Genomic DNA, 24,804 nt, shown 5'->3' on the forward strand with positions numbered 1-24,804 from the left:
ATAAGCTTCAATACACACCATCAGGCCAGAGCACCTGACTCCAGGCTTTGGGAAGCGTCTAATTGGCCTAATGAGCTCCCAGGTGGCTCTAGGGGTGGTCCCTGGAGTTTGGGCGAATGAGCTCTGCGAGCTTTTCCCCTCTGGGCCCCCGGCCCCTTGCGAGGCGAGGGTGGGTTTCCCTGCCTGGAGTCTCCAGGACGACAGGCCGTACTGGACCCGTCGTCCACGTGAACACGCGTGCGTCTCCACGCACGTGTATCCGGGCGTCGGGGACTGGGGACGGCAGCCCACCTCTGCTCAGCTGGTCCAACACCCGCCCCCACTGCCGAGTAAGCAGGTTGCCCGACCAGGTAACGACTACCCTAAAAGCTCAGCCTGGAGACCCTCGTGCGAGCGGCTTCGGCACCGCCTGAAAGAGCGGCCAAAGAGCTTTTGGAGGAGCGTCCGAACTCGCCAGTGCCTGGGACGAAATGTCCCAGGGCGGGCTGACGCCCGTGCGTCCCCCGCTGTGTGTCGTGTATCGCGCCCGCGGGATGCGCCCGGAGGAGCCCAGCCCTCCGCCCGTCCGCTAAAAGCGCGGGAAGACCCCGGCCCGAGGCCACGGGCTGGAAGGTGGTGCCGAGCCCCTTCCCGGGAGGCAGGCACCCAACCGCCGGTCCTCTCCCGTCAGGCAGCCGGGCGGGCCCCGCCCCAGCGCCGCCCCCGGCCCGTGGTGGCGCCCGCGCCCGCCGGCCCCGCTCGCCCGGCCACTCTGGCTGCGCCCGGGCTCGAGTTTCAAAGCCGGGCTCCGGCGCTGAATGGGCCTGCGCCCGGCCGGCCTTTCCCACAGCCCTCGCCCGCCGCCGCCCCCCCCAACCCCCCCCCCCCCCCCGCCGCGGTCCTCCCTCCGCCGCACCCACGTGACGCCCGAGCCGCGGCGGCTCGGATTACCGCCGCCGCTCCAGTCCCCGCGCCGAGGCCGCGCCGCCAGCTGCCCGCGCCGCGCCCCCCGCGCCGCCCGCCCGCCCCGCCGCGCCATGGCCCGCGCCGCCCCGCCGCGGCCCGCCACCCCGGAGCTCCGCGCGGCCGGCCGCTGAGCGCCGCCCGGAGGCGGAGGCCCGGCCCGGCCTCGGAGCGAGCGCCCGCCGCGCCCGGCTCCCTTGGCTGCCGGCGCCCTGCTCCCCTGCCCGCGCCCGCCGTCGCCGCTGCCGCCCGGCCCGGCCCGAGCATGGAGACGGCGGAGAAGGAGTGCGGCGCCCTGGGCGGGCTCTTTCAGGCCATCGTCAACGACATGAAGGTAACGGGGTACGGCGGAGCTGGCCGCCCGCGGGCGCGCGGGTGCGGATGTGGGTCCCCTCTGGGGACGAGTGACGGCGGGCATTCGGGCATCGCGCCGCGGTGTGTGTGTGTCCTTGTCTGAACGTGTCCGGCCTGCGTCTGCTGTGCGCCTGGGTCTCGGGGCGCCCGTCTGAAGGGGTGTGGGTGTTTGTGTGTCAGGGTGTCCGTGCGGCGCCCCTGGTCTGTACCCGAGGTCGCCCGGGTCGTAGCGCCCCCGTGGGGTCCCAACCGGAGCCTGCGCACACGCGGGCTCTCTGCGCCCCCAACCCCCAAATCATGAATGGGCTTTCGCTCCGGGGTCGACCCTAAGGCCTTAAATTTAATGGGTCCGGGGTCTCGCCGGCCTCCGCCCCCTACCACCACTGTGCACCCTCCCCAGCCCCCCCCCCCACCCCCACACCCGCCCCGACGGCCCTGGAGCCCAGACAATGCTGTCACCGCCAAAGCAGGGAAAAATAATAAAGCGGAGAACCATTAACTCCTTCTCCGCCGGCCTCGGTCTCCGCTCTCGACCCTGTGACTGCCACCACCCCCCCACACCCCCACCCCCAACCCCCAGATCTCCTGCAACAGGCCCTAGGAAGCTGCAGGACTCCAAGGTCTCCAAGCTGACTGTCTCTGCATCCCTAGGCCTCTGTCCTCACCTTGGGGGGCAAAAAGGAAGAGGGTTCGGGTTTCTGGAGCAACCCCAAGGGGGAGCCTACTACCATCCCAGACCTTCAGCACCGGTCCCCACCCCCCAGCCTTTGATTGGCCAATACCAGACAGGAGCCAGCCACCAACTCTTGGCCCACCATTAGCTCGCTAGGTGGGGAAACTGAGGCCTGGGAATGGCTCAAGGTCATTAAGGAGACTGTCCGACTCTCCCTGACCTCACCCCTCTCTGTTGATCCGCGGAGCAAGAGAGATCCTTTGCCCAGAGAGGCCAGGGTTTAGCAGGCCTGGCCCAGACTGACTAGGCAGAGAGGGGTTCGAGCTCCAGTGACAGGATGGCGGTGGGAGGCCGCGGGGGGGGGGGGGGGGGTAGAGGAACAACGCTAGTACGCTTCTCCTCTGAGGCAGGATTGTGGGGCGGGGGAGAGCACTGGGCTCTTCACGTGAACTCCTCAGAGCCCCCACCTGAGAGCCCCCACCTTTGAAGCCTATCGCACACTCCCAAGTACACAACAGAATCCCACGGTGACCTCACAGGCCCAGGAGGCCATACCACACACGGGTGCAGCTAGCCCCACGGTGCCCAGGCGGGCCCTTCCACCAGAGGCTCCCAGTGTTGCCAGGGGAGCAGCCCCGGCCCTCAGAAGAGGCCTAAGGCCATCCTCACCTTGGACTACAGGGCTGGCAGCATATAGGCGTCCCCCACCCCCCACCATAGGGTGCTCCCCTGAGACCTCCATCCTTTGCAACTCTACCCGTAAGCCCCTCTGCCAGCCCTCAGAAGTTCTGGCCTCGCTGCCCTCGGCAGGCCCTCCTGTGCTGTGGACGTCACAGGCCTGGCACTGGGATCCCTTCCTGGGACCAGGCAGCCCGGACCACCCTCCCCCCAGCTACCCCCAGGGCTGGCAGAGAATGGGACCTTCCCACACCCTCCTCCCGCTGGCAGCCTCCCCGTAACACTGCAGAGAGCAGCAGCTTCTCTGCTCAGAGAAGAGGGGCAGGACTCTCCCTCCCTTTCCAGGCAATTTGCAAGGGACTTTGGGATCAGACTACAGCAGATTGCAGGCAGGATTCTCTGACTTGTGGAGGCGAACTGGGAAAGGTTTCACCTGGGGTGATGTCAAGTACTGATACTCACCTATGACACGTGCATGTGTTCAGGCCAGGGACAGAGCAGGGGACTGGGTCACCTGGAGGTCCATCCCCTGGATTGCATGGGGCGGGAGGGGGTGGGGGGTACAATTTCTGGCCATTTCCCTCGGTGATCTGAGCCACAGAAGCAGCAGGGGCTTCCATAGAGGAAGGCGGCTGACTTGAGGAGATTGAACTTGCCCCCGAGGCCTGTCCACGGCATGTCCACGAGCCCCAGGACAGCCCCTTGTAAGCGCACGCTCTGGCTGGGGGTGGCAGCATAGCGGGGAGTGAAGCCTCCTCAAGCTGCACCTGGAGCCTGAGGGCCGGGAGGAGGGCACAGCTGAGGGTTGGAGAGGGGCCCTCGGGAGCTTCCCCTGCCTTCTGTGCCTCATTTAACCACTCTGATGCCTCTTGGATGCCATGCCGCCCACCAAAGCCCAGAGAGGGGCAGGGACTTGCCCAAGATGGCAGGACCGGGCGGGTGAAACACCTTCCACATGAGTGAAGGTGGCCTCCACTCAGCACTGACCCATCCAGAAAATGGGGCCATAAACTAGGCCTGTCCTCTCAAGAGTGGGGAGTGTGTCCTGGACGTCAGCCCCGCTGGGTGGGAGGGGCTTCTCTCAGAGAGGCAGGGGTCATGCATCCCCTGTTTTTTAGCCAGCATTAACTGAGCGCTTACTGTATACTGGGCGCTGTGCTGTGCGTTTCCTTTTCCCTGCCTCCGTGAGTCTCCACACTGACCCCTGGTGCGGTTCCCCACACCCGATTTGACAGGTGAGGAAACTGAGGCTCAGAGAGGGGCCCCAGCCCGGGGTCACCCAAAAAGCCCTCTCTCAGGGATCACAGCATGGGTCGCTCACCCAGACAGCCCGTGTCGGGACTAAAACCACCACCAGGTCAGAGACAGAGTCTCCGAGGGCCGGGAGTCCTGCGGCCTCTGCGTCAGTCTTGTCCGGTCCACTTGAGCACCTCCAGTGGTGAGCATGTGACCTCTCCCCTCCAGCACAGCCCACTGCACTGGGGACAGAAAGGGCGTTTCTCCCGTCCCTGCAGTTCCCATCGCCTCCCACCCTTGCTGCCCGGATGTTCATCTCTCTGTACCCCTGGAAGTCGGTGGAGTGACTCGTCAGACGTGGGATCAGATCTTGCCCCTCCCACTTGGTGGCTTTTAGCAAGTCAGTTCATCTTTCTGAGTCTCAGCTTCCTGAACGATAGAGTGGGGGCGACAGCCGGATTTATTTCACAGGACTGCCCTGTGAAATACCCGATCCGACGCGACCACACAATGAAAAGGTCTTCGCGGGGTGCGCGGCCTACCACAGCCACTTGACGAGCAGTGGCAGTCGCTGTCACTAGTGGTAGTGACCCAGAGTCTTAGAGCCCGACAGCCACGGCACAGCCAAGGTGAGGGCAGGGGCCCAGGTGAAGACTGAGGACTCTCCCCAGGGACACTGGCTGCTTCGGTCCTCAGAGACCAAGGTGCTCAGGTCCCTCTGCTGAGGAGGAGCTGGGCCCGGCCTCCCCCAAGTCCTGTCTTGTCCCCGCTGCACTCGGAGAGCTGCGGGTGTGACGGTCTGGGATGCAGTGAGCCTGACCGGCTGGAGGCTGGAGTGACGGGCCCCAGCCTAAGGACTTGAATGGGGTAGGAACTTGTCTGTCCCCAGCTTCTCCCAGTCCCTTGTGCTCCAAGGCTGCTGAGGAGCTGAGAAGGTTTCCTGGAGGTCAGGACGACTGTTTCTGGATCCCTGTCCCCTCAGCATTGTCTCCTCTCCCTGGAGGTCTTAGCAGGGCTTCGGGGCTGGAGTGCCGAGGTGGTGTGAGGCTGCCACCCCTCAGAAAACTCCTGAGGGTGCCAAGGGGAGGGTCAGCTCCTTGGGATTTCCAGGGGCAACCTACCGGGCTCCTTTACCCTGAACTGCGCCCACGTTCCTCTCCAGCCTGTGTGAACTTCTCAAATATTTGCTTTCCCTGGGCACTGGCGGGGCTGGGCTGGGCAGGGAGGGAATTTCTAAGGTTGTCAGAAGCTGCTGTGTTTCCTTTCCACCCCTGCAGGCTGTCCTCAGCTAGAGAAGCTATCTCGAACCTGCCCCTGGGTTCCAGTCTGGCAGAGCCTCCTTCTGAAGCCTTGAGGGTTGGGGTCTCTGCCTTCCTTATTTCCCCAGCACCTCATCCTACATGGAAAGGAGGGTTAGAGGCCCTTGGGGGCTGGTGCTTTGCTGGCCTTGGGCTCCCCTCCAAGCATCAGGACCTCCACAAGGCCATCAGGCCACGGCTGAGGTTTCTCCAGGACCCGACAGCCATGGGAAGGCCCATTAGCCAGAAAAGCCCCTTGATCAGACTGGACAACTTGGTCGCCAAGAGTCCAGCCTCCCTACTGGGAAACCCCCTCCCAACTCAGAGCTTTGGGCCAGGCTGGGATAAAGGCCACACTGTGTCCCCAGGAGGGGAGGGGAGCCGGGGGTGGAGAAAGGTGGCTCTGTTGGCCACACAAGGCCCCATTCAGCCTGGGGCCTGGCTGTCCCGGGCGGGCTGGCTGGCTGGGCCCTGCAGCAGTCACAGCCTCCCTGGACCTGGGAATCACTGCTGCTAGCCTGGGATGGATGGGTGGCCTGGCCGGTAGCAGCTTCCGGAGCACAGGGTGGGGGCCCCCAGTTGAGACCTGGCATGCCTGAGCCCTGCCCTTGTGTCATGTGGACTACGTCACCTGTGTCCAGAGGGACACAGTGCCCCTCATGCTTCTTAGCCCAGAATCCCTGCCAGAACCCAGGGGAGCCCAGAGGGTACAGGACCTGCCATTTCTGTTTCCGTCTCCCCTGAGGGAGGATGTGGGCCAAAACGGTGGCCGCTGTAGACATTAGGCCAGACTTCCTGACAGGGAGGGAGGAATGACCAAAAACACCTGTTCCCAGGGCCAGGCCTTCCTCATGTCCCATGGCTCTGACCTTGGTCTTCTGTCATCCCAGAGGGGCCAGCGGCCTCCCTCTCCATGGGGCGGGGGCCACTCTCTCAGAAACTGCCAAGAGTCTGGATGGAGGCGTGTGGGGAGCCTATCCATGGTGTCTGATTTCCTCTCCCATCTCCCCGGCAGAGCTCCTATCCCATCTGGGAAGACTTCAACTCCAAGGCCACCAAGCTGCATTCCCAGCTGAGGTGAGGCTGCTGAGGGTGCCCCAGCTGGGGAGGGGATGGGCAGCGGAGAGGACACCTCACCCACAGAACATCCCACTCTCTGTCTCCCCAGGACCACTGTGCTGGCTGCTGTGGCCTTCTTGGATGCCTTTCAGAAAGTGGCCGACATGGCCACCAACACCCGAGGTGGGGAGGGGGTGTGGCTGGAGGTTGGGTTTGCCCCAGGTTGGGAAAGGCTGAGTGGAGGATGAGTGAGGGAGAGGACACCCAGCCCAGAGGTGGGACCTTAAATTCCGTTCCCTAATGAAATTGGCTGGTTGTGTAGAGAGTGAGCCTCTTATCACTAGCGGCATACAAGCAAGAGTGGGAGAACGGTGACAGGGATGACACGGGGGCGGGCAGGGGGGCTTCTGTTCTTGCTATGGGCCGCCAGCTCGACTACAGTTGTCCAGCCTTCTGTAACAGTGAGTCTGATTATGGCGTCTCACCCTCTTAGAGCACACGGGGGCAGGCAAGCACTCCCCGTTGGCTTTGGCGTCTCTTCTGCCTTCTAGTTCAAGTAGTTCTCACTTTCAGGTGGTGAGAAATAAGGTCGCGCGGGCCCTTGCACTCTCACGCCTGCCCCTGGCACCTGGAGGAGATTCCGGGAGGGCTGGAGGGGATTTGGGCAGGCCCTTTGCACAGCCTCTAGCGCTGGCCTGACCACCAGAACACCCGCAGCTGCAGCAGGCGGGCACCGCCGGGACGGGCAGGGCCTTGGTCCCGCAGAGAGGAGAGTCGCGGCAAATACTGAGGACCGCTCAAATCCCCCCCGCACGGATCCATCCATCGCGGGACCGATTGGTGCTGGGGGCGGGGCGCGGGTTGCGAGCGCGGCCTTCGTGGGCCGCCGCGCCACCTCGTGGCCGAGGCTGGGACTGCAGAAGACCCGGCGGGCCCCTTCCCACGCTGCCCGCTTGCCTCGCCAGGGGCCACACGGGACATTGGCTCAGCGCTCACGCGCATGTGCATGCGCCACCGCAGCATCGAGACCAAGCTGCGGCAATTCACCAAGTGAGTGGGCGCCGCGGGTGGGCGGGAGTGGGTACGCAGTGAGACGGTCCCCTGGTGGCCCTGACCCTCACACCCCACCCACAGCGCGCTGCTGGAGAGCCTCATCAACCCGCTGCAGGAGCGCATCGAGGACTGGAAGAAGTCAGCCAACCAGCTGGACAAGGACCACGCGAAAGGTGGGCCCGGGGCTGGGGCTGGGGCCTCCTGTCCCCATCGTGCGGAGCCCCACATGACGGCATTCCTTTCTCATCCCCTGCACAGAATACAAACGAGCCCGGCACGAGATCAAGAAGAAGTCTTCAGACACGCTGAAGCTGCAGAAGAAAGCGCGCAAAGGTAGAGCCCACGGCTGCCCATGGAAGCATAGACCCGCGGGGGGCCCCCGCTTGGTATACCCCCATACCCTATGGAGTACCCCAGGGAGTCATACTGGCCGGAGGGGCCCTATCCTGGACACAGGATCCTCCAACCTGCTGGGTGGGACCGAGGGAGCCTCCCTGCACCCCAGACCTGGTCCACCAGGCCTTCCCCTTTCAGGGAGGCAGCAGGAGGCCCAATAGGCCCAGGCACCCCACACCCCTGCCCCAGGAGCGGCTCTATCCATCCGGCTGTCTTTCACACATTCTTTCTTTCTCTGTCTCTCCTCCTCTCCTCCTCCCACATCCTTCCTGTAGAGCTACTTGGTAAGTCAAATGTCCCTCCCTCCAGCCGCTCCTCCCGTCCTTGTCCCATTTGTCTGTCTCCCCCAGCTCAGGGCCATTGGAAGGAGTCTCTCCAGGCCAAGGAGGAGCGAGGAAAGCGGTCGGTCCATCGAGGGAGGGGCCTGGGGCATAGTCCCCCTGGGGCCCTGGGGGCCCCTGGCCAGGGATGAGTCCCAGGCCACTGCTGGGTCAGTCTGCCAGGCCAAGAGGGGTTGGGCCGGGCAGGGTGGGGGGCACAGGCCCTGGCTGCCCCACTTCCCCCAGGCCCGCCCGGTCACCTGTTGCCTTCTCACTTCCTGACTCACCATCTCTACATCATCCTCTTGCCTCTCTCTGTCTTTCTCGCTGCTTCTTTGTGTTGCCGTTGTTGTCCTTGTGCATCGCTCCCTGAGCTGAGTGGGAGCCCATACTGAAATGACCCCCTTCCCTTCCCCCAGGGCCCAGCCCCTAGCTCTCCTTACCCCCCCACCCCTACCCCACCCCCCTCCCCCCACACCCTTCAGTGGCCTGGCCTACAGCTGAGTCCCCGGGCTCTACTTTGTCCTGCTTCCACCCTCTCCCGGTGAGGTGAGGTGAGGTGGTGCCGGCCCAAGGGCAGTGAGGCTGTCCAACCAAGGGGTTGGAAGTCTCAGCTGTGGAGGCCTCCGCTGGGCTCACCTGAGCTCTGCCCGCTCCAGGTCCTGGGTGGCTTTGCAGCTTTGGTGTCTTTGCTGTGTCCGTGTCTGTCCACTCTGCCTGCTCTGGGACCCACCCCTGCACAAGCCCTAGAGTCCCGGCTGCCCTCCCTGGTCCCCTGGCCCCCGTGGCAGGGCCCAGCCCCACGCCGGGGACACCACCACGGGGCCTGAGCCATGCACACGGCGAGCCGGGCCGGCGTCCCCAGCGCGGCCTCTCCTCCCAACCCCTCCAGGGAAAGGAGATCTGCAGCCCCAGCTGGACAGTGCCCTGCAGGACGTCAACGACATGTACCTGCTGCTGGAGGAGACAGAGAAGCAGGCGGTGCGCCGGGCCCTGATCGAGGAGCGCGGCCGTTTCTGTACCTTCATCACTTTCCTGCAGCCTGTGGTGGTGGGTCCCTCAGAGAGGTGTTTGAGCATCCCCACAATGGGGCTAGCTGAAGAGTTTCCAGGAATCTCAGGAAATCCCAAGAAGCAAGATGTGGGAGCCATTGGTGGGAGTCCTTAGGGGTGACTCAGAGGCCCCCGCAGGTTGGGCCATGCCTGTGGTGGACCACTTGACCCCTGAGAAAAGCCAGTTCTCAGTGATGCCTGGCTGGGTACCCTCAGAGCCACATGCTCGTAGCCCAAAGACACAGCTCGTAGCTCGTGTTGCACTAATTTGGTCTGGACATACGGTCACACCAACCCCTGGGTGTCCAGGCCCAGGCTGCCTCAGACCCAAGCAGCACTGGATGAGAGAGGAAAGGCCAGAGGAGGCTCATTCCTCCAGGGTGGGGGGCAGGGGCAGGGCCAGAGGGTCTGACCCGCTGCTTCCTCAGAATGGCGAGCTGACCATGCTGGGAGAGATCACCCACCTGCAGGGCATCATCGACGACCTGGTGGTGCTGACTGCGGAGCCCCACAAGCTGCCGCCCGCCAGTGAGCAGGTTCGGCCAGCCATGGGACTGGGGGGCAGGGGAGGGGATGGCCTGCCATTAGTTGGAGACCGTAGAGGAAAAAAGGGGACAGAGAACCAGACAGGTCCCACCATGCATGGTGGGACAACCGGGAGCACCTGTTCAGGAGAGGGATGGTGTGCCCAGGACCCAGTGGAGGCTTCAGTCTGAGAGCAGACGGGTGGAAGTCCCGTGGGGCCTGGCCCTGTGTCTGCCCACAGGCTCCACCTGAGCAGGCCAGACCTGGTGACTCCTACCTCCGTCCACACCCAGGACCCAGTACCTTCCCAGGCACACAAACAGGCACACCTGCCCATGCGGGCCACCCTGCTCAGCTCCCCACAGCGCTCCCCCTGCACCAGGATCAGTCCCATCTGACAGGCCTGTGGTGTTGCTCACTGGGCACTGTGTGCCCGCCACTTTCCCCGGCCGTCTCGTTGAATCACCCCGATGCGCTGTAAGACAAGAACCATTGGGGGCACCTCACGGGAGGAAACAGGCTCAGTGAGGTTCCAGGAACTTGCCCAAGGGGCACGGCAGAGCCAGGACTTAAACCCCATGGTGTCCCTCATGGTCACTCTCTTGGCTCCTCTGCCAGTGAGTTCTGGGGACAGCATCCCTGGGAAGCAGAGAGGGCAGTCTCCCTTGATGTCCCCCCCACTCCGCCATCTGGCAGTCCTGCTTTCAGACTCCCCTGGGGGTCTCCTGCTGGGGCTTGGCTCTCAATAGGGAGGACGGGGTGGGGGGTGGGTGGGTAGGGGCTACCAGCCCTCTGGGGGTCCTCCAGAAAACGGGCTGGGCTGCCTCCAGTGACCTGCATCCATGTCCCTGTCCAGGTGATCAAAGACCTGAAGGGCTCTGACTATAGCTGGTCGTACCAGACCCCCCCATCATCGCCCAGCGGCTCCGGCTCTCGCAAGTCCAGCATGTGCAGGTCAGTGCGGGACTGAGGGGAACAGAGGGGCAGGGACACCCCAAGAGGGAATGGGTAAGCTCTCAGCAAATCAGAAATCGCTTCAGGGCCTCAGAATTCACCCGACTGCGTCACCAAGGAATTTGTGAGCGTAGAGGACAAATGGACCCGTATCTCGAGACTGCTGCCAGTACAGGCATGTGCTAGCAGGAAGCAGGGGGCAGGAGCAGTTTCGTTTACAGAGCAATAACTATGTGCCAGTTGCCATGCTAAACGCTTTGTGCATTTTCTTCATTGAATCCTAACACCACCGTATCAGGTGTGGTGTTGTCTCCATTTCACAGAAGGGGAAACTGAGGCACAGAGTCCCATAATTTCACTACTAGGCTCTGCCCGGCCCAGCAGAGTCAGTGGGGGTGGGAGGATAGTAATAAGAACCTAAGACCAGGGAGGGGCACAGAGTCTTCTGGCAAGGTGTGCTGAGGCCACAAGGTAAGGGACACTCTAACCTGGCTGCTTCCTGGATGCAACCTGTGCCCGTGCTGGCCCCTGAAGTCTCACTCAGTCACCATGCAGGCTCAGGATCAGGGATGCCTCCAGGGCTGTCCCCAGGGCAGGACTTGGAGGAGACATTTAAGATTCAAGGTTCTGCAGGTGTGAGGGCAGTGAGCACACAGTGACTTATTGGTGAGGGGAGGCCCCTCTGCGCCAGGCTCCCTTTCCCCAGAATCACCTCTGGCTGAGCACCTGGGCCTGAGAAGTAAGCCAAGCACAGCTATCGGCAGCTCCTGTATAGGGAGGAGGGTCTGGGTTTGCTGGACCCCAGGCGGGTGGCCGTCACAGCAGGGAGGGTTGATTGCAGAGGACACCCATGACCAAGGGTACGAGCTGAGGAGCTTCAGGGTCAGGCTCAGAAAGAAGGCAGCCTTCAACTGCCAGGAACATTACCCGAGAGTGAAATGGTTGCACAGGGGATATGAGCTGCAGAGGGCTGGACACCCTCCAGGGGGCGAAGGGAGTGAGGACAATGGTGGCTCCAGAATCCACACGGACCGTCACCGCATGCTAGACATCCAGTTAGGATTGGATGGCAAATACCAGACTTTGACGAGGCAGTCCGGAAATGATCAGACTTGTGTCAGGTTCCAGCCCAACTGGGACGAGGTTGATGTTTAGTGACTCAGTTTCTCCATCACCAACCCAAGGTCTGCTGTTCTTAAAGGCAGAGTAGGAGGCAAAGAGACTGCTCGGCCCTGGGCACGCCCTGGAGCATTGGGGTGCTCTGGGGGCAGGCACTGGGCCAGCTCTGGTGTGCCATCCCCTGCCCAGGCCCTGCCCTGTCCCAGAATCCAGCTCTTCTGTGGCACCTGGGTCTAAGGAGTTGTAGTCTGACATTGTCTTTTCCTTCCTTTGCCCCTCACCTCTCTCCTCCACCCTCGTCTGTCACCCTCCCCTCCACACACACCTTTGTCTCCCCGTCTGGCTGCCGTACCCCTTCCCTCACTCCCCCAGTGCCCCCAGCAGCAGTAGCAGTGCCAAGGGTGGCGGAGCCCCATGGCCTGGGGGTGCCCAAACATACTCACCCAGTTCCACCTGTCGCTACCGCAGCCTGGCACAGCCAGCCGCCACCACCGCCCGACTCTCCAGCGTCTCCTCCCACGACTCTGGCTTCGTCTCCCAGGATGCCACCTACTCCAAGCCCCCCTCACCCATGCCTTCAGACATCACCAGCCAGGTGAGAGGGTGTCTGCAGGGCCTACAGCTCTTGAGACTGGCCGGGAGGTCCCCAGGACCACCTCACTGGGGACCAACCTGGCTAAGGAGAGGTGGGGAAGGTCTTAGAGCAGTCAGCATCTGCCACAGCCATGTCAGCAAGGGGCTTTGTGGCCCCACTACCTCCTCATTTCCTGATTCCTTACCTACCGCCTTCTTCCAGCCATGGGACCCCAAGGGGGCAGCTTAGCAGCTCTGATCACTTGTGACCCTCCCCCCCTGCATTAGGCTTATTGTGACAAGGTGGCTGGTCCTAGAAGAGGCATCCCCAGGAGCCCCAGGACATCCTCCTGCTTCTGCACACTTGGGCCAACTCACTCTGAACCCAGAGATTGGGCCACGAATCTCCTCAGATGAAGGCTCAGATCCTTACAGCCTCAGTGAGATGGGCAAACACAGGGGCCACAGTAGAAAACAAAGGGAGGTCAGGCCACCTGCCCAGGGGGCTATCCTCAGGGTATCAGGAGTGACTACATTTGGATACAGTCTGCTATTCCTCCCCCATCAAGGCTAGTGCCCCCATTTGGACTGAGCATTTTATGTTTTGCTGGTTTTTTTGCTCCAAGATGTCCCTATTATACTTCCAGTCTCTCTCCCCTGCGGGCTCATTCCCGTCAGTACACAAAAGAACTCCAGTATCACGCATTCTAAATTTTTTTAACGTTTTATTTATTTTTGAGAGAGAGACAGAGTACAAGTGGGGAAGGGCAGAGAGAGAGGGAGGCACAGAATCCAAAGCAGGCTCTAGGCTCTGAGCTGTCAGCACAGAGCCCGATGGAGGGCTCGAACTCGTGAACCCCAAGATCATGACCTGAGCTGAATGAAGTCAGACGTTTAACCGACTGAACCACCCAGGCACTCTTAGTATCACGCATCTTAAAAGCCCTCTCTTCCTTCCATGTTATCCTCCAGTCACCTAGCTTCCTTCACAAGGTAATTTAAGGTTGTCTGCACTGACCAATTCTACCTATTTCTCATTCACTCCTATCAGCTTCACCTATTTATAACTGAAAAATTTTAGATTTGTTAATTTCTCCCATATAGTTCCATCCATGTTTGCTGTACATATTTTGAGACTGTTTTATTAGGTGCAGGCAAGTTTAAAATATTAAGTCTTCATAGTGAATTCAATCTTCTAACATGATGATCCTCTGTTCCTTACAATGCTTTCTAAAAGCCTGTTTCGTTTGATATTACTACAGCTATCTCAGCTTTATCCTGTTCAAGATTTATATTACCATTTCCCAACTGTTTTATTTTTTTAATGTTTGTTTATTTCACAAGAGAGAGAGAAAGAGAGCAGGGGAGGGGCAGAGAGAGAGAGACGGAGAGAGAGAATCCCAAGTAGGCTCCATGCTGTCAGTGCAGAGCCCCCTGTGGGGCTGGATCCCAGGAACTGTGAGATCAGGACCCAAGTTGAAATCAAGAGTTGGAGGCTTGGGGCACCTGGGTGGCTCAGTTGGTTGAGCGTCCGACTTCGGCTCAGGTCACGATCTCGCAGTTCATGGGTTCAAGCCCCATATCGGGCTCTGTGCTGACAGCTCAGAGCCTGCAGCTTGTTTCTGATTCTGTGTCTCCCTCTCTCTCTGCCCCTCCCCCACTCATGCTCTGTCTTTGTTTCTCAAAAAGGAATAAATGTTAAAAGAAATTAAAAAAAAAAAGAGTTGGAGGCTTAACCGACTGAGCCACCGAGGCACCCCTCCCATCTCTTTACTTTTAAACTCACTATATCTTTATGTTTTAGATGAGTCTCTTATAAACAACAGATGCCTAGATTCTCTTTTATCCAGTCTGACAATCTCTATCTTTTGATTTGGCATTTTTAGTCTACTTCTCTTTATTGTGATTATTGACATATTTGGACTCCTGTCTTTTTATACATTCTACTTTTTCTGTGCCTCTTATGTCTCTTCCCTTGTCCTTTACTTTTTTTCCTTCTCTCATTTGTTTCCCTCTACTAAACTGTAAGTTATATTGTATTTCTTTTACAGGATATCTTGAAATTTTACCATGCATTCTTAACCCCAACTCCTGAATAATTCAAAGACTTCAATACATATTTTAACTTTAGTCACCAGTGGGTTCTCCCAACTTATAAGCTAATATATATTATTCTCTACTTTTTTGTAACACTCACAGATGACATTTTTCTTCTCCTCCTCCTCCCCCTCCACCTTCTCCTTCTTTTTCCTTTTTAAAGATTTTATTTTTAAGTAATCTATACACCCATTGTGGGGCTCAAACTTAAAACCCTGAGATCAAGAGTCTCACGCTCCAACTAGGCCAGCCAGGCACCACATGACATTTATTTTCTTAACTTTACTATTATTTTGTGCATACAGTATTTGTCTAGATTTACCCATATGTTTACACATTTCTTTGTTCATCATTTGTTCTTATACCTTAACTCTTCTTCTTTCTGAAGTATACAGCACATCCTTTAGAAGTTCTTTTAGAATAGATCTGTAGTGGTAAATTCTCAGGGGGGTTTTAAATCTGTAAACGTGCTTCCTTTTGTCGTCTTTGTTGAAAGTGTTGCCAGGGACACAATTCTGATGTGACAGTTATTCTCTCTCTACCACTTGGAAGGTATTTTTCCACTGTGTCCTGGCTTCCATTGTCGATTGAGAGGTCTGCCATCAGTCAGATTGTTGCGCCTTTGCGTCCCTGGTCACTTGTAAGATCTTTGCTCTTCAGTTTGTGCTTAGTTGCAGATTTGTTTTTATTTAGTCTCATTTGATCGGTTTGTATTCCTGTATCTTCATATTCATGTCTTTCACGTGTTCTGGAAATTTTCAGCCATGATTTCTCTATTCCCTCCTTCTGAGATTCCAATTCAGTGTGTTGCTGGACCTTCTCATTTATCCTTCTGTGTATCGTTCTCTCAGTTATCACATTTTCCTGCTCCCCACCTCTAGGTATGATGATCTGGATCATTTAGTCAGGTCTGTCTTCCAATTTACTTTTCAACTCTAGGTTACAGCTTTTTAACCTTTCCATTAAGGCTTTTTTCTAAACTGTTATTTTGAAATAATTTCAGTCTTGTAGAAAAGTTGCAAAAAGAGTACAGAGTTCCCACCTGCTCCTCCCAAGCTCCCCTAATGTTAACCTGTTATGTAGCTACCAAACCAGGAACGAACACTGGCACAATACTATTAACTAACCTATGGTCTTTTTCCAAATGTTGCCCGTTTTCTCACTCAGATCCCTTTTCTGGTCCAGGAGTCCAGGATCCAGCGCAGGACCCTGTGTCGCATCTAATTGTTGTATCTTTTGGGGCTTCTCCAGTCTGTAACACCTCTACAGCCCTTCTTCTTTCAGGTCTTTGATGCTCTTGAAGAATACCAGTCAGCTATTTTATAGAACGTCTCTCAGTTTGGGTGTGTCCTGTGTCTTCACATAATTAGATGGAGGTCATACATTTCTGGCAAGAATACCATAGCAATGGTTTATTGCTGTTATTCATCCTCACCAGCCCTTGGTATTTTGCATCTTTTTCATTTAAGCCCTTCTGGGGGGTGTATAGTGGTAGCGCCTGTGTTTGAAATTCGTCCTTCCCTAATGAGGAATGAGATTGAACACCATTTCCTACTTCTGAAGGCCACTTGGCTGTCCTCTTTTACGAAGGACCTATTCAGATTTTTGCCCATTTTTCTACTAAGTTGTTTTTTTTTTTTTCTTATTGATCCTAGAACTCCTTATGTATTATGGATACAACACCACTCCTTCATCTGGGGTTTTCTCGGAGCCTTTACTCTTAATTGGGTCTTTTAATGATCTAAAATTCTTAATTTTATCTTTTTTAATATAATTTATTGTCAAATTGGTTTCCATACAACACCCAGTGCTCATCCCAGTAAGTGTCCTCCTCAGTGTCCATCACCCACTTTCCCCTCTCCCCCAGCGCCCATCAGCTCTCAGTTTGTTCTCTGTATTTAAGAGTTTCTTATGGTTTGCCTCCCTCCCTCTCTACAACTTTTTTTCCCCCTTCCCCTCCCTCATGGTCTTCTGTTAAGTTTCTCCAGATCCACATATGAGTGAAAACATACGGTATGTGTTTTTTTCTCTGACTGACTTATTTCACTTAGCATAATATGCTCCAGTTCCATCCACGCTGCTGCAAATGGCCAGATTTCATGCTTTCTCATTGCCAAGTAGTATTCCATTGTCTGTATAAAGCACATCTTTATCCATTCATCAGTTGATGGACATTTAGGCTCTTTTCATTTGGCTATTGTTGAAAGTGCTGCTATAAACATTGGGGTACATGTGCCTCTATGCATCAGCACTCCTGTATCCCTTGGGCAAATTCCTAGCAGTGCTATTGCTGGGCCACGGGGTAGATCTATTTTTAATTTTTTGAGGAACCTCCACACTGTTTTCCAGAGCATCTACACCCGTTTGCATTCCTACCAACAGTGCAAAAGGGTTCCCCTTTCTCCACATCCTTGCCAGCATCCATAGTTTCCTGAGTTGTTCATTTTAGCCACTCTGACTGGCGTGAGGTGGTATCTCAGTGTGGCTTTGATTTGTATTTCCTTGATAAGGAGTGACGTTGAGCATTGTTTCATGTGTCTGTTGGCCATCTGGATGCCTTCTTTAGAAAAGTGTCTATTCATGCTTTCTGTCCATTTCTTCACTGGATTATTTGTTTTTCAGGTGTGGAATTTGGTAACTTCTTTATAGATTTTGGATACTAGCCCTTTATCCGATATGTCATTTGCAAATATCTTTTCCCATTCCGTGGGTTGCCTTTTAGTTTTGTTATTTCCTTTGCAGTACAGAAGCTTTTTATCTTGATGAGGTCCCAATACTTCATTTTTGCTTTTAATTCCCTTGCCTTTGGAGATGTGTCAAGTAAGAAATTGCTGCAGCAGAGGTCAAAGGGGTTGTTTCCTCGTTTCTCCTTTAGGGTTTTGATGGTTTTCCTGTCTCACATTCAGGTCTTTCATCCATTTTGAGTTTTTTTGTGTGTATGGTTTAAGAAGGTGGTCTAGTTTCTTCCTTCTGCATGTGGGTGTCCAGTTCTCCCAGCACCATTTGCTAAAGAGACTGTCTTTTTTCCATTGGATACTCTTTCCTGCTTTGTCAAAGATTAGTTGGCCATATATTTGTGGGTCCAATTCTGGGTTCTCTATTCTATTCCATTGGTCTGTGTGTCCGTTTTTGTGCCAATACCATACTGTCTTGATGAGTACAACTTTGTAGTAGAGGCTAAAGTCTGGGATTGTGATGCTTTGATTTTCTTCAATATTATTTTGGCTATTCGGGGCCTTTTGTGGTTCCATACAAATTTTAGGATTGCTTGTTCTAGCTTTAAGAAGAATGCTGGTGCAATTTTGATTGGGGCTGCATTGAATGTGTAGATTGCTTTGGGTAGTATTGACATTTTAACAATATTTATTCTTCCAATCCCTGAGCATGGAATGTTTTTCCATTTCTTTGTGTCTTCTTCAATTTCCTTCATAAGCTTTCTATGGTTTTCAGCAAACAGATCCTTTACATCTTTGTAAAACTGTTAATTTTAATGGATGTCCAGTGTATTCATTTTTTAAAATTTCCAGTGCTTTTTGTATCTTGAGATATGTTTGTGTACTCTAAGGTCACAAAGACATTTTCCTCTGAAAGCCTTTTTCTTTTACCTTTTTCATTTAGATCTGCAGCTCATCAGGAATTGATGGGGGGGGGGGCGCGGGGGGGCGTATGAGATGGGGGTCCTTTTTTCCATACAGATATCTAAATAGCAATTGATTGAAAAGGCCATCTTTTCCCCCCTGCACTGCAGTGTTACCTGTATACCTGTAGCTGTTTTGGAAGTTTGTGTTTTTTGGTTTTTTTTTTAATTTTTTTTAATGTTTATTTTTGAAAGGGGGGAGGGGAGGGACACAGGATCGGAAGCTGGCTCTGTGCTGACAGCAGCGAGCCTGATGTGGGGTTCGAACTCACAAACTGAGATCATGAGCTGAGCCAAAGTTGGACACTTAACCAACTTGAGTCACCCAGGCACCCGAGGAAGTTTATATTGTTCTGCTGGTTGAATTGTGTTCTTTTACAATACCATACTGGTCTTCATTATTGTAACTTTATAAACATTTTTGATATCTGGTAACAGAAGTCTTCCAGCTTTGTTATTCTTCAGTATCACCTTGGCCTTGGTAATTCCTTATATTCCTTAATACCAGCTTCTCAGTTTCCATCAAAAAAACAGTAACAACACCTCCTGGGGTTTTGGCTGGGATTGCATAAATCTGTCCATTTATTTTGGCTTTTCCTTTTCTCAGTAAGGTTTTGCAGTTTGCATGTAAAGATCTTGCACATCTTTCACTGGATTTTCTTGGGTAGTTGATGTTTATTGATGCTGTTTTAAATTATATTGGCTTTGTCGGATTTTTTTTTGTTGGCTGCTGATATTTAGAAACTTGATTTTTTTTTTTTTTTGGTAAATTGATTTTATTAAGTTATATTAAAATCACTTATCAGGTCTGATAATTATAGATTCTTTTGAATATTCTACCTATAAAAACAATCATGTCTTTTACAAATAATGACCACTGTTTTCTTCCTTTCCAATCCTTTTGCTTTTTACTGCTTTTTCTTGCCTTACTGCCTGCTAGGACTTCCAGTGTTGAACAGAAATGGTGATGGTAGCCATCTTTTTTTTTTTTTTTTAAGTTTGTTTATTTTGAGAGAGATGTATTGCGAGTAGGGGAGGGGCAAAGAGAGAGGGAGGGAGAGAACCTCAAGCAGTCTCTGCACCATCACAGTTTCTCACGAAACTGAGATAGTGACCTGACCTAAAATCAAGAGTCGGACGCTTAACTGACTTAGCCACCCAGGCATCCCGATCCTGGGCATCCTTATCTTTTTCCCATCCTCGGAGGAAAAGGTATTGATATTTTTGAAGATCCCCTTTATCAGATAAGGAAGCTCTCGTCTAGCCCTGTTTAAGTGTTTGTTCATGAATTAGCCCTAAATTTTTCCACTGACTGTTCCAAGTGCTTTTTCCATTGGTTTTTGCCTTAACAATTACATTGATAAACATCCAAATTTGTTGCTTGCTTCATCTGAATCCTCACCTGTGATGCTTTGTTTCCTTTTGTTTTGGTGACCTTGGTTCATCACAAACTGAAATATCCCAGTATCTAAATTAAGGATGATTTGGAGAATTTGACAGGGCAGAGGTGCCGTAATAATGGACCCCATCACAGGGTGAGCTCTCCACCTGGCCCCTTGTCCAGTCTCCCAACCACTGTGCTGCACTCCACATGTGCCCCCAGGAGCCCTCGTGGTCCTGTGCCCACCCTGGCTGCTTTTATCTTCTTTCTTTTTTTTTTTTTTTTTTTAAGTTTATTTGTTTTGAGAGAGGGAGAGAGAATCCCAAGCAGGCTCTGCACTATTAGCACAGAGCCTGACATGGGGCTCAAACCCACAAACCACAAGATCATGACCTGAACCGAAGTCAGACACTTAACCAACTGAGCCTCCCAGGAGCCCCTTCATTCTTGTGTTTTCTTTGCAGTTGGGGGTTTCCCATGGCACCTACTCCCCCCAGCCGGCCAAAGCAGCAGTCTCCCCTGTACACTCGGTCCACTCAAAAGTGGACTTGCGCCCCCCCCCCCCAGTCTATGAAATAGTCCTTGAGGTGTCCACGATGCCTCTGTGCCCTCTGATGGACCCCCAGCAGCTTCAGCACTGCTGACCATCCTTCCTCCTCACGGGCAGGTCCTTCTGAGTTCTGTGACATCGTCTGCTTATGGTTTTCTAACCACCTCTCTGGCAGTTCCTTGTTACTCTCCTTCACCGGACCCTCCTCTTCTTGCCAGCCACTAAATGTGGGTGCGCCTGAGGTCCTTGAACCTTTTCTCTAACTGTCCTCACTGCCAAGGTGACCTTCCTCTGTCTCAAGGCTGTTGGATTTGTGACTCCAACCTTGACTTCTCCCTAAACTCCAGACTTGTAAATGCAGTTGCCGACATTGTACCTGTCCGTAGATACCTAACAGGCAGCTCAGCTCTGCATGTGTGGGATGGAACTCTAGACTCCCTACTTCCCCCACGCCTGCCCTTCTGAGACAACAGGGACACCGTCAACCCTGCTGTCCTCCCTAGTGTCCCTCCTTCCCTTGCCCACCACATCCAGGCCATCAGCAGCCGCAAGTCCTGTCGTTCATTCTCAAAACCTATGGTTCTTGGGTTGGGCCACGGGGTTGGTCAGTGCCCACAGTGTGCGCTCGGCCTGCAGACGCTCGCAGGGGCGGCGGGGTGTGGTGCTGAACTCGAATGTCCTGCTGCATGCCGGTGCTGTGACCAGGTATCTTCTCTCCTTGCCTCCCTGCCCCGTCTGCCCACCTGCTCTCCTCTGCATGGCAGAAGTCCTCCAGCTCTGCGTCCTCGGAGGCCTCGGAAACCTGCCAGTCTGTTAGCGAGTGCAGCTCCCCCACCTCGGTCAGTGCTCCCTGCCTGCAGTGGGACTCAGGGAGGGTCCGGGGCCTACCAGAGTGGGGAGCAGAGTGCCTGCTCCCTGCAGGAAAAGCCGCCTGGGCACACCTGCAGCCACTCCCAACACCTCACATCTTTCCTTCCTGAGTCATGCCATCCTACCCCTGGGATTGGCAGGAACCAGGGGTCATGGCACCCTCCATGCTCTGCCCTTGACAGTGATCTTGAGCCTGAGGCCCCACACGGGCCTGAAAACCCTGTATCTCAACTGTAGTGAGAGGACCCTCAGCCATGGACAGGAGGCCAAGGGTCCCCTGACCCATCTGCCATGCCCTGCAGGACTGGGCCAAAGCAGGTCCCCATGAGCAGCCCTCAGGCACCAGCCTGCAGAGGAGGAAGGACCGACTGGAACACCCCCGGGACACAGAGCCAGGCCTGGCCAGCGGGGGCACCCTGGGCCCCAGCGGAGAGGAGGCACCAAGACCACGCATGTCCCCTGCCACCATCGCAGCCAAGGTAGGCATCAGCTCCCCTGGCAGCCCAGCCAGTGCCCCCGTTCACTCCCAGGTCAGTGCCAGGAGGCCCGGCAGGTGGTCTCGGGGCCAGCTCCATCCACCTGGTGGGAGCCACCCGGAGTCCGAGCCGAGGGGGGCAGCGGGGAGCCAGGCCTCAGCCCGCAGTCTTACCACCCCCAGCACGGTGAGGAGGTGTCCCCGGCAGCCAGTGACCTGGCCATGGTGCTGACCCGCGGCCTGAGCCTGGAGCACCAGAAGAGCAGCCGGGACTCTCTGCAGTACTCCAGTGGCTACAGCACGCAGACCACCACGCCATCCTGCTCCGAGGACACCATCCCCTCCCAAGGTAGGCCCCGGGGCTGGGGCTGGGGCACCAGGCCTTCACATGCCCCAGGCCCCAGCCCACGGCATCCCGTGCCCCCAGGCTCTGACTACGACTGCTACTCGGTGAATGGGGACGCAGATGGCGAGGGCCCGGCCGAGTTCGACAAGTCCTCCACCATCCCCCGCAACAGCAACATCGCCCAGAATTACCGCCGCCTGATCCAGACCAAGCGCCCGGCCTCCACCGCGGGGCTGCCCAGCGCCTCTGGCGCTCCCCCCGGCGTGGCCACCATCCGCCGCACGCCCTCGACCAAGCCCGCCGTGCGCCGCGCGCTCTCCAGCGCTGGCCCCATCCCCATCCGGCCGCCCATCGTCCCCGTGAAGACGCCCACAGTGCCCGACTCCCCTGGCTACGCAGGGCCCACACGGGCGGGCAGCGAGGAGTGCGTCTTCTACAGCGACGAAGCCGCCTCGCCCCTGGCACCAGACCTGGCCAAGGCCTCACCGAAGAGGCTGAGCCTGCCCAACACGGCCTGGGCCAGCCCTGCCCCAGAGGCAGCCAGCTACCCCGGGCTGGCGGACGACGACGAGCAGCAGCAGCTGGCCGCCAACCGGCACAGCCTGGTGGAGAAGCTCGGGGAGCTGGTGGCGGGCGCCCACGCGCTGGGCGAGGGCCAGTTCCCCTTCCCTACAGCCCTGACGGCCACCCCCGCAGAGGAGACACCCAGTCCGCCCCCGGCAGCCTCCGGCGACCCCCCGGCCGAAGACATGCTGGTGGCCATCCGGCGCGGGGTTCGTCTCCGCAGGACCGTCACCAACGACAGGTCGGCACCCCGCATCTTGTGATGGCACTGCCCTCCCGCCCTCTGGCCCCGCGAGAGGCAGGTGGCCTGGCTGGTGAACAGTGGCCACTCAGAGCGAAGGCAACAACAAGGGAAGAGCAGAGCCAGGCAAGCTTTTGGTTTTTCGTTTAAGTCACGTGAGGAAAAGCCACTTGATGGAAAGAGACACTCACCTTGGATTTCCACATTTAAACAGGAAGTGACTTCTTTAACAGAGCTCGCCAGCTCCGAGCCTGCAGGCCTTGAACTGGATGTGGAGCCTGTTTTATACGTTTCTCACCTGCTCTGCCCCTCCTCTTCCTCTTCCACAGGCCCTGCCTTTTCCACATCTGGCCTGGGCCCGAAGTGCCACAGCTTAGCTGACCTGACCCCACTTCTCCCCTCAGTTGGCGGTACCTGGGGCTTCTCCTGAATGCTGGCCCCCACAGCCCTCCACCAGGCCCCTCTCCTTCCTTCTCTGCACCTGTCCCAAGCTCCTCTCAATCAGGGAGGTGGGCTGTCTGTGGAGGGGCCAGGCACCCAATCGGCTAAGGTGTCAGATTTGACTGAAAAGCTCCACAGAGTGGCAGTTGGGGGGCAGACTGAAGTTGGGAGGCCCAGCCTGCTGTGGAGGAAGGAGGCCCAAGGGCCACAGGCCCCAAGTTGAGTCTTGGGAACCCACACAGAAGAGGCTGTGGACCCCGAGGTAGATCCCATCCTGGCTTGCCCTCCTCTGGGAGGTACAGCCAGGGTTGAGGGGCAGGGAAGAAGTCCAGAGGCCTGAGGGTCAGATGTATGGTCCTCATCTGGGCATGTTGAGACTTTAACTCTGGTGGCACTTTGGTCATGGTTTTGGCCACCTGTGGGGGTAGGGGCTGGAACTGCACAGGGTGTGGGGGGTTATTTTATGAATATAATAAAATAGAGCTGACTGGACAAGGACTGTGTGTGGGGACAGGGTGGACGGTACAGGGTGTCCGAGAGTGCCTGAGGGACAGGGGTCCTCGCAGTGGCCTGGAGGGCCCACGGCAGGAAAAGGAGGGCCTAATTGGCTTCCCCAAAGCCAGGGGGCAGCTGTTTTTTTTTCTCCAGATTCTGGAGCAAAGCCAAAATAAGGTTGGAGAGGGCCAGGGTGGGGCCTCTAGTACGTCTGCTTAGATGGGAGCAGGGGCAGTCCAGGGAGATTGGCTTTGACTCTCTGTTGCCAGAGGAGATGCCATCCCGGTGCAGTACCCCCCACCCTGGAGTCCAGTCCACGCTAGGTGCGGGGTGGGGGTGCCCTCCCCTCCACGTACCGAGGCATGCCAGCTCTAAGCAGGTAGAAGCAGGTGCGTCTGGGGCGAGCAGAGGGCTTCCTGTTGTCCCACAGGCCAGCAGAGAGAGCAGCCAAGCTCACAGGGCAGCGGGACCACAAGGCAGGGGCCTCCCAGTCAGGAGAGCAGGCTTTTCCTGGTCGGGGTGGGATGGGGTTGGGTCTGAGTCTCAGCGCCAGGCTGGAGCTCCTGGCAGTTCTGCAGGGAACTGGGGTCCAAGCAAGGCAGCCAGGCAGCTCTGAGGAACCAAGGATGCCCCCGAGTGGATGGAGCCCCCCAGGCTCCCCAAGGGGAGACGGAGAATGGTATCTGTAAGTCGCTAGGTCTGAGAACAGCCTCGCTGAATGCTCAGGCCAACCCGAGAGCCCAAGTGTGGGCACCTGGAGAGAGTCCAGGTAAGGGAGGGCCCGAAGAGGCCGGGAGAGCAGGTGGCCAGTTTGGGAAGCCCCAGGGAGGGGTGTACCCAAGTGGGCTGAGGGAGTGAGATGCAGGATGTGTGATGTGAGCAGGGTAAGGAGTGGTGGGGTGGGGGGTGGCTTGGGAGGCCCAAGGAGGGGGTGGGCATAGCACAGCCACCCTCCCAGACTCGTGCCCCCTCTCCTCCAAGCCACCCCAGGGCTGTACATAACTCCCCCATCCCCCTGACCACCTCTCTCCCATTTAGTGACCACCTCTTAGGCCCACCCCCTTGGGATCCGAGCCAGCCATCCCACATCACAAACTTCGGTTTGGGGGACTTCTTTACGTTCATTTTTTTTTCATTTTGTACAGAGAAATATTCTTTTCAAAAGCGTCTTTTGACTGAAGTAACTTTTCTGGTGCTGTTGTTAACTTGTTCCTTTTTTTAATTTATTTCCCCACCCAAGTCTCCCCTCCTGGTTCCTACTCACCCTTTCTTCCCTCCACCTCTCCCCACCCCACCCCCATCCCATCTGAACCATTTTGTTTCTTTTCTTTCTGTCCGTTTCTGGATAAATTATCCTCTCCTCCCTGCCCCCTCCCCCCCCCCCCCTCGATTTAAATAGTCACTGCTACAAGTAACAAATGCACTGTGAAGATTCCAGTATTAATAAAGTTGTACTGTAATTAACACCCCTGCCT

The 24,804-nt window shown here is 56.3% G+C and overlaps 1 protein-coding gene across 6 annotated transcripts; it reads left to right on the plus strand.

Annotated features, from left to right (window-relative positions):
* The first annotated feature begins 62 nt into the window (after positions 1-62).
* MTSS2 (MTSS I-BAR domain containing 2) lies at positions 63-24,736 on the plus strand. 6 transcript variants are annotated; one of them, XM_042969621.1, is made up of 15 exons: positions 63-350; positions 6,197-6,258; positions 6,350-6,423; positions 7,206-7,290; positions 7,375-7,466; positions 7,552-7,626; positions 7,965-7,973; positions 8,902-9,059; positions 9,490-9,597; positions 10,443-10,540; positions 12,032-12,254; positions 20,662-20,736; positions 21,070-21,246; positions 21,426-21,591; positions 21,670-24,736. In XM_042969621.1, the coding sequence occupies exons 1-15, from the start codon at positions 117-119 to the stop codon at positions 22,413-22,415; spliced, it is 2,382 nt and encodes a 793-aa protein (XP_042825555.1). In that variant the 5' UTR covers positions 63-116; the 3' UTR covers positions 22,416-24,736. The 6 variants fall into 6 exon arrangements, with proteins under 6 accessions (XP_042825555.1, XP_042825557.1, XP_042825556.1 ...); XM_042969623.1 differs by having other exon boundaries at positions 12,128-12,254; XM_042969624.1 differs by lacking the exon at positions 63-350 and adding an exon at positions 1,161-1,276 and having other exon boundaries at positions 21,670-24,735.
* Positions 24,737-24,804: the final 68 nt, after the last annotated feature.

This window comes from Panthera tigris, chromosome E2 (genome assembly GCF_018350195.1).
Source record: "Panthera tigris isolate Pti1 chromosome E2, P.tigris_Pti1_mat1.1, whole genome shotgun sequence".
NCBI lineage: Eukaryota > Metazoa > Chordata > Mammalia > Carnivora > Felidae > Panthera > Panthera tigris.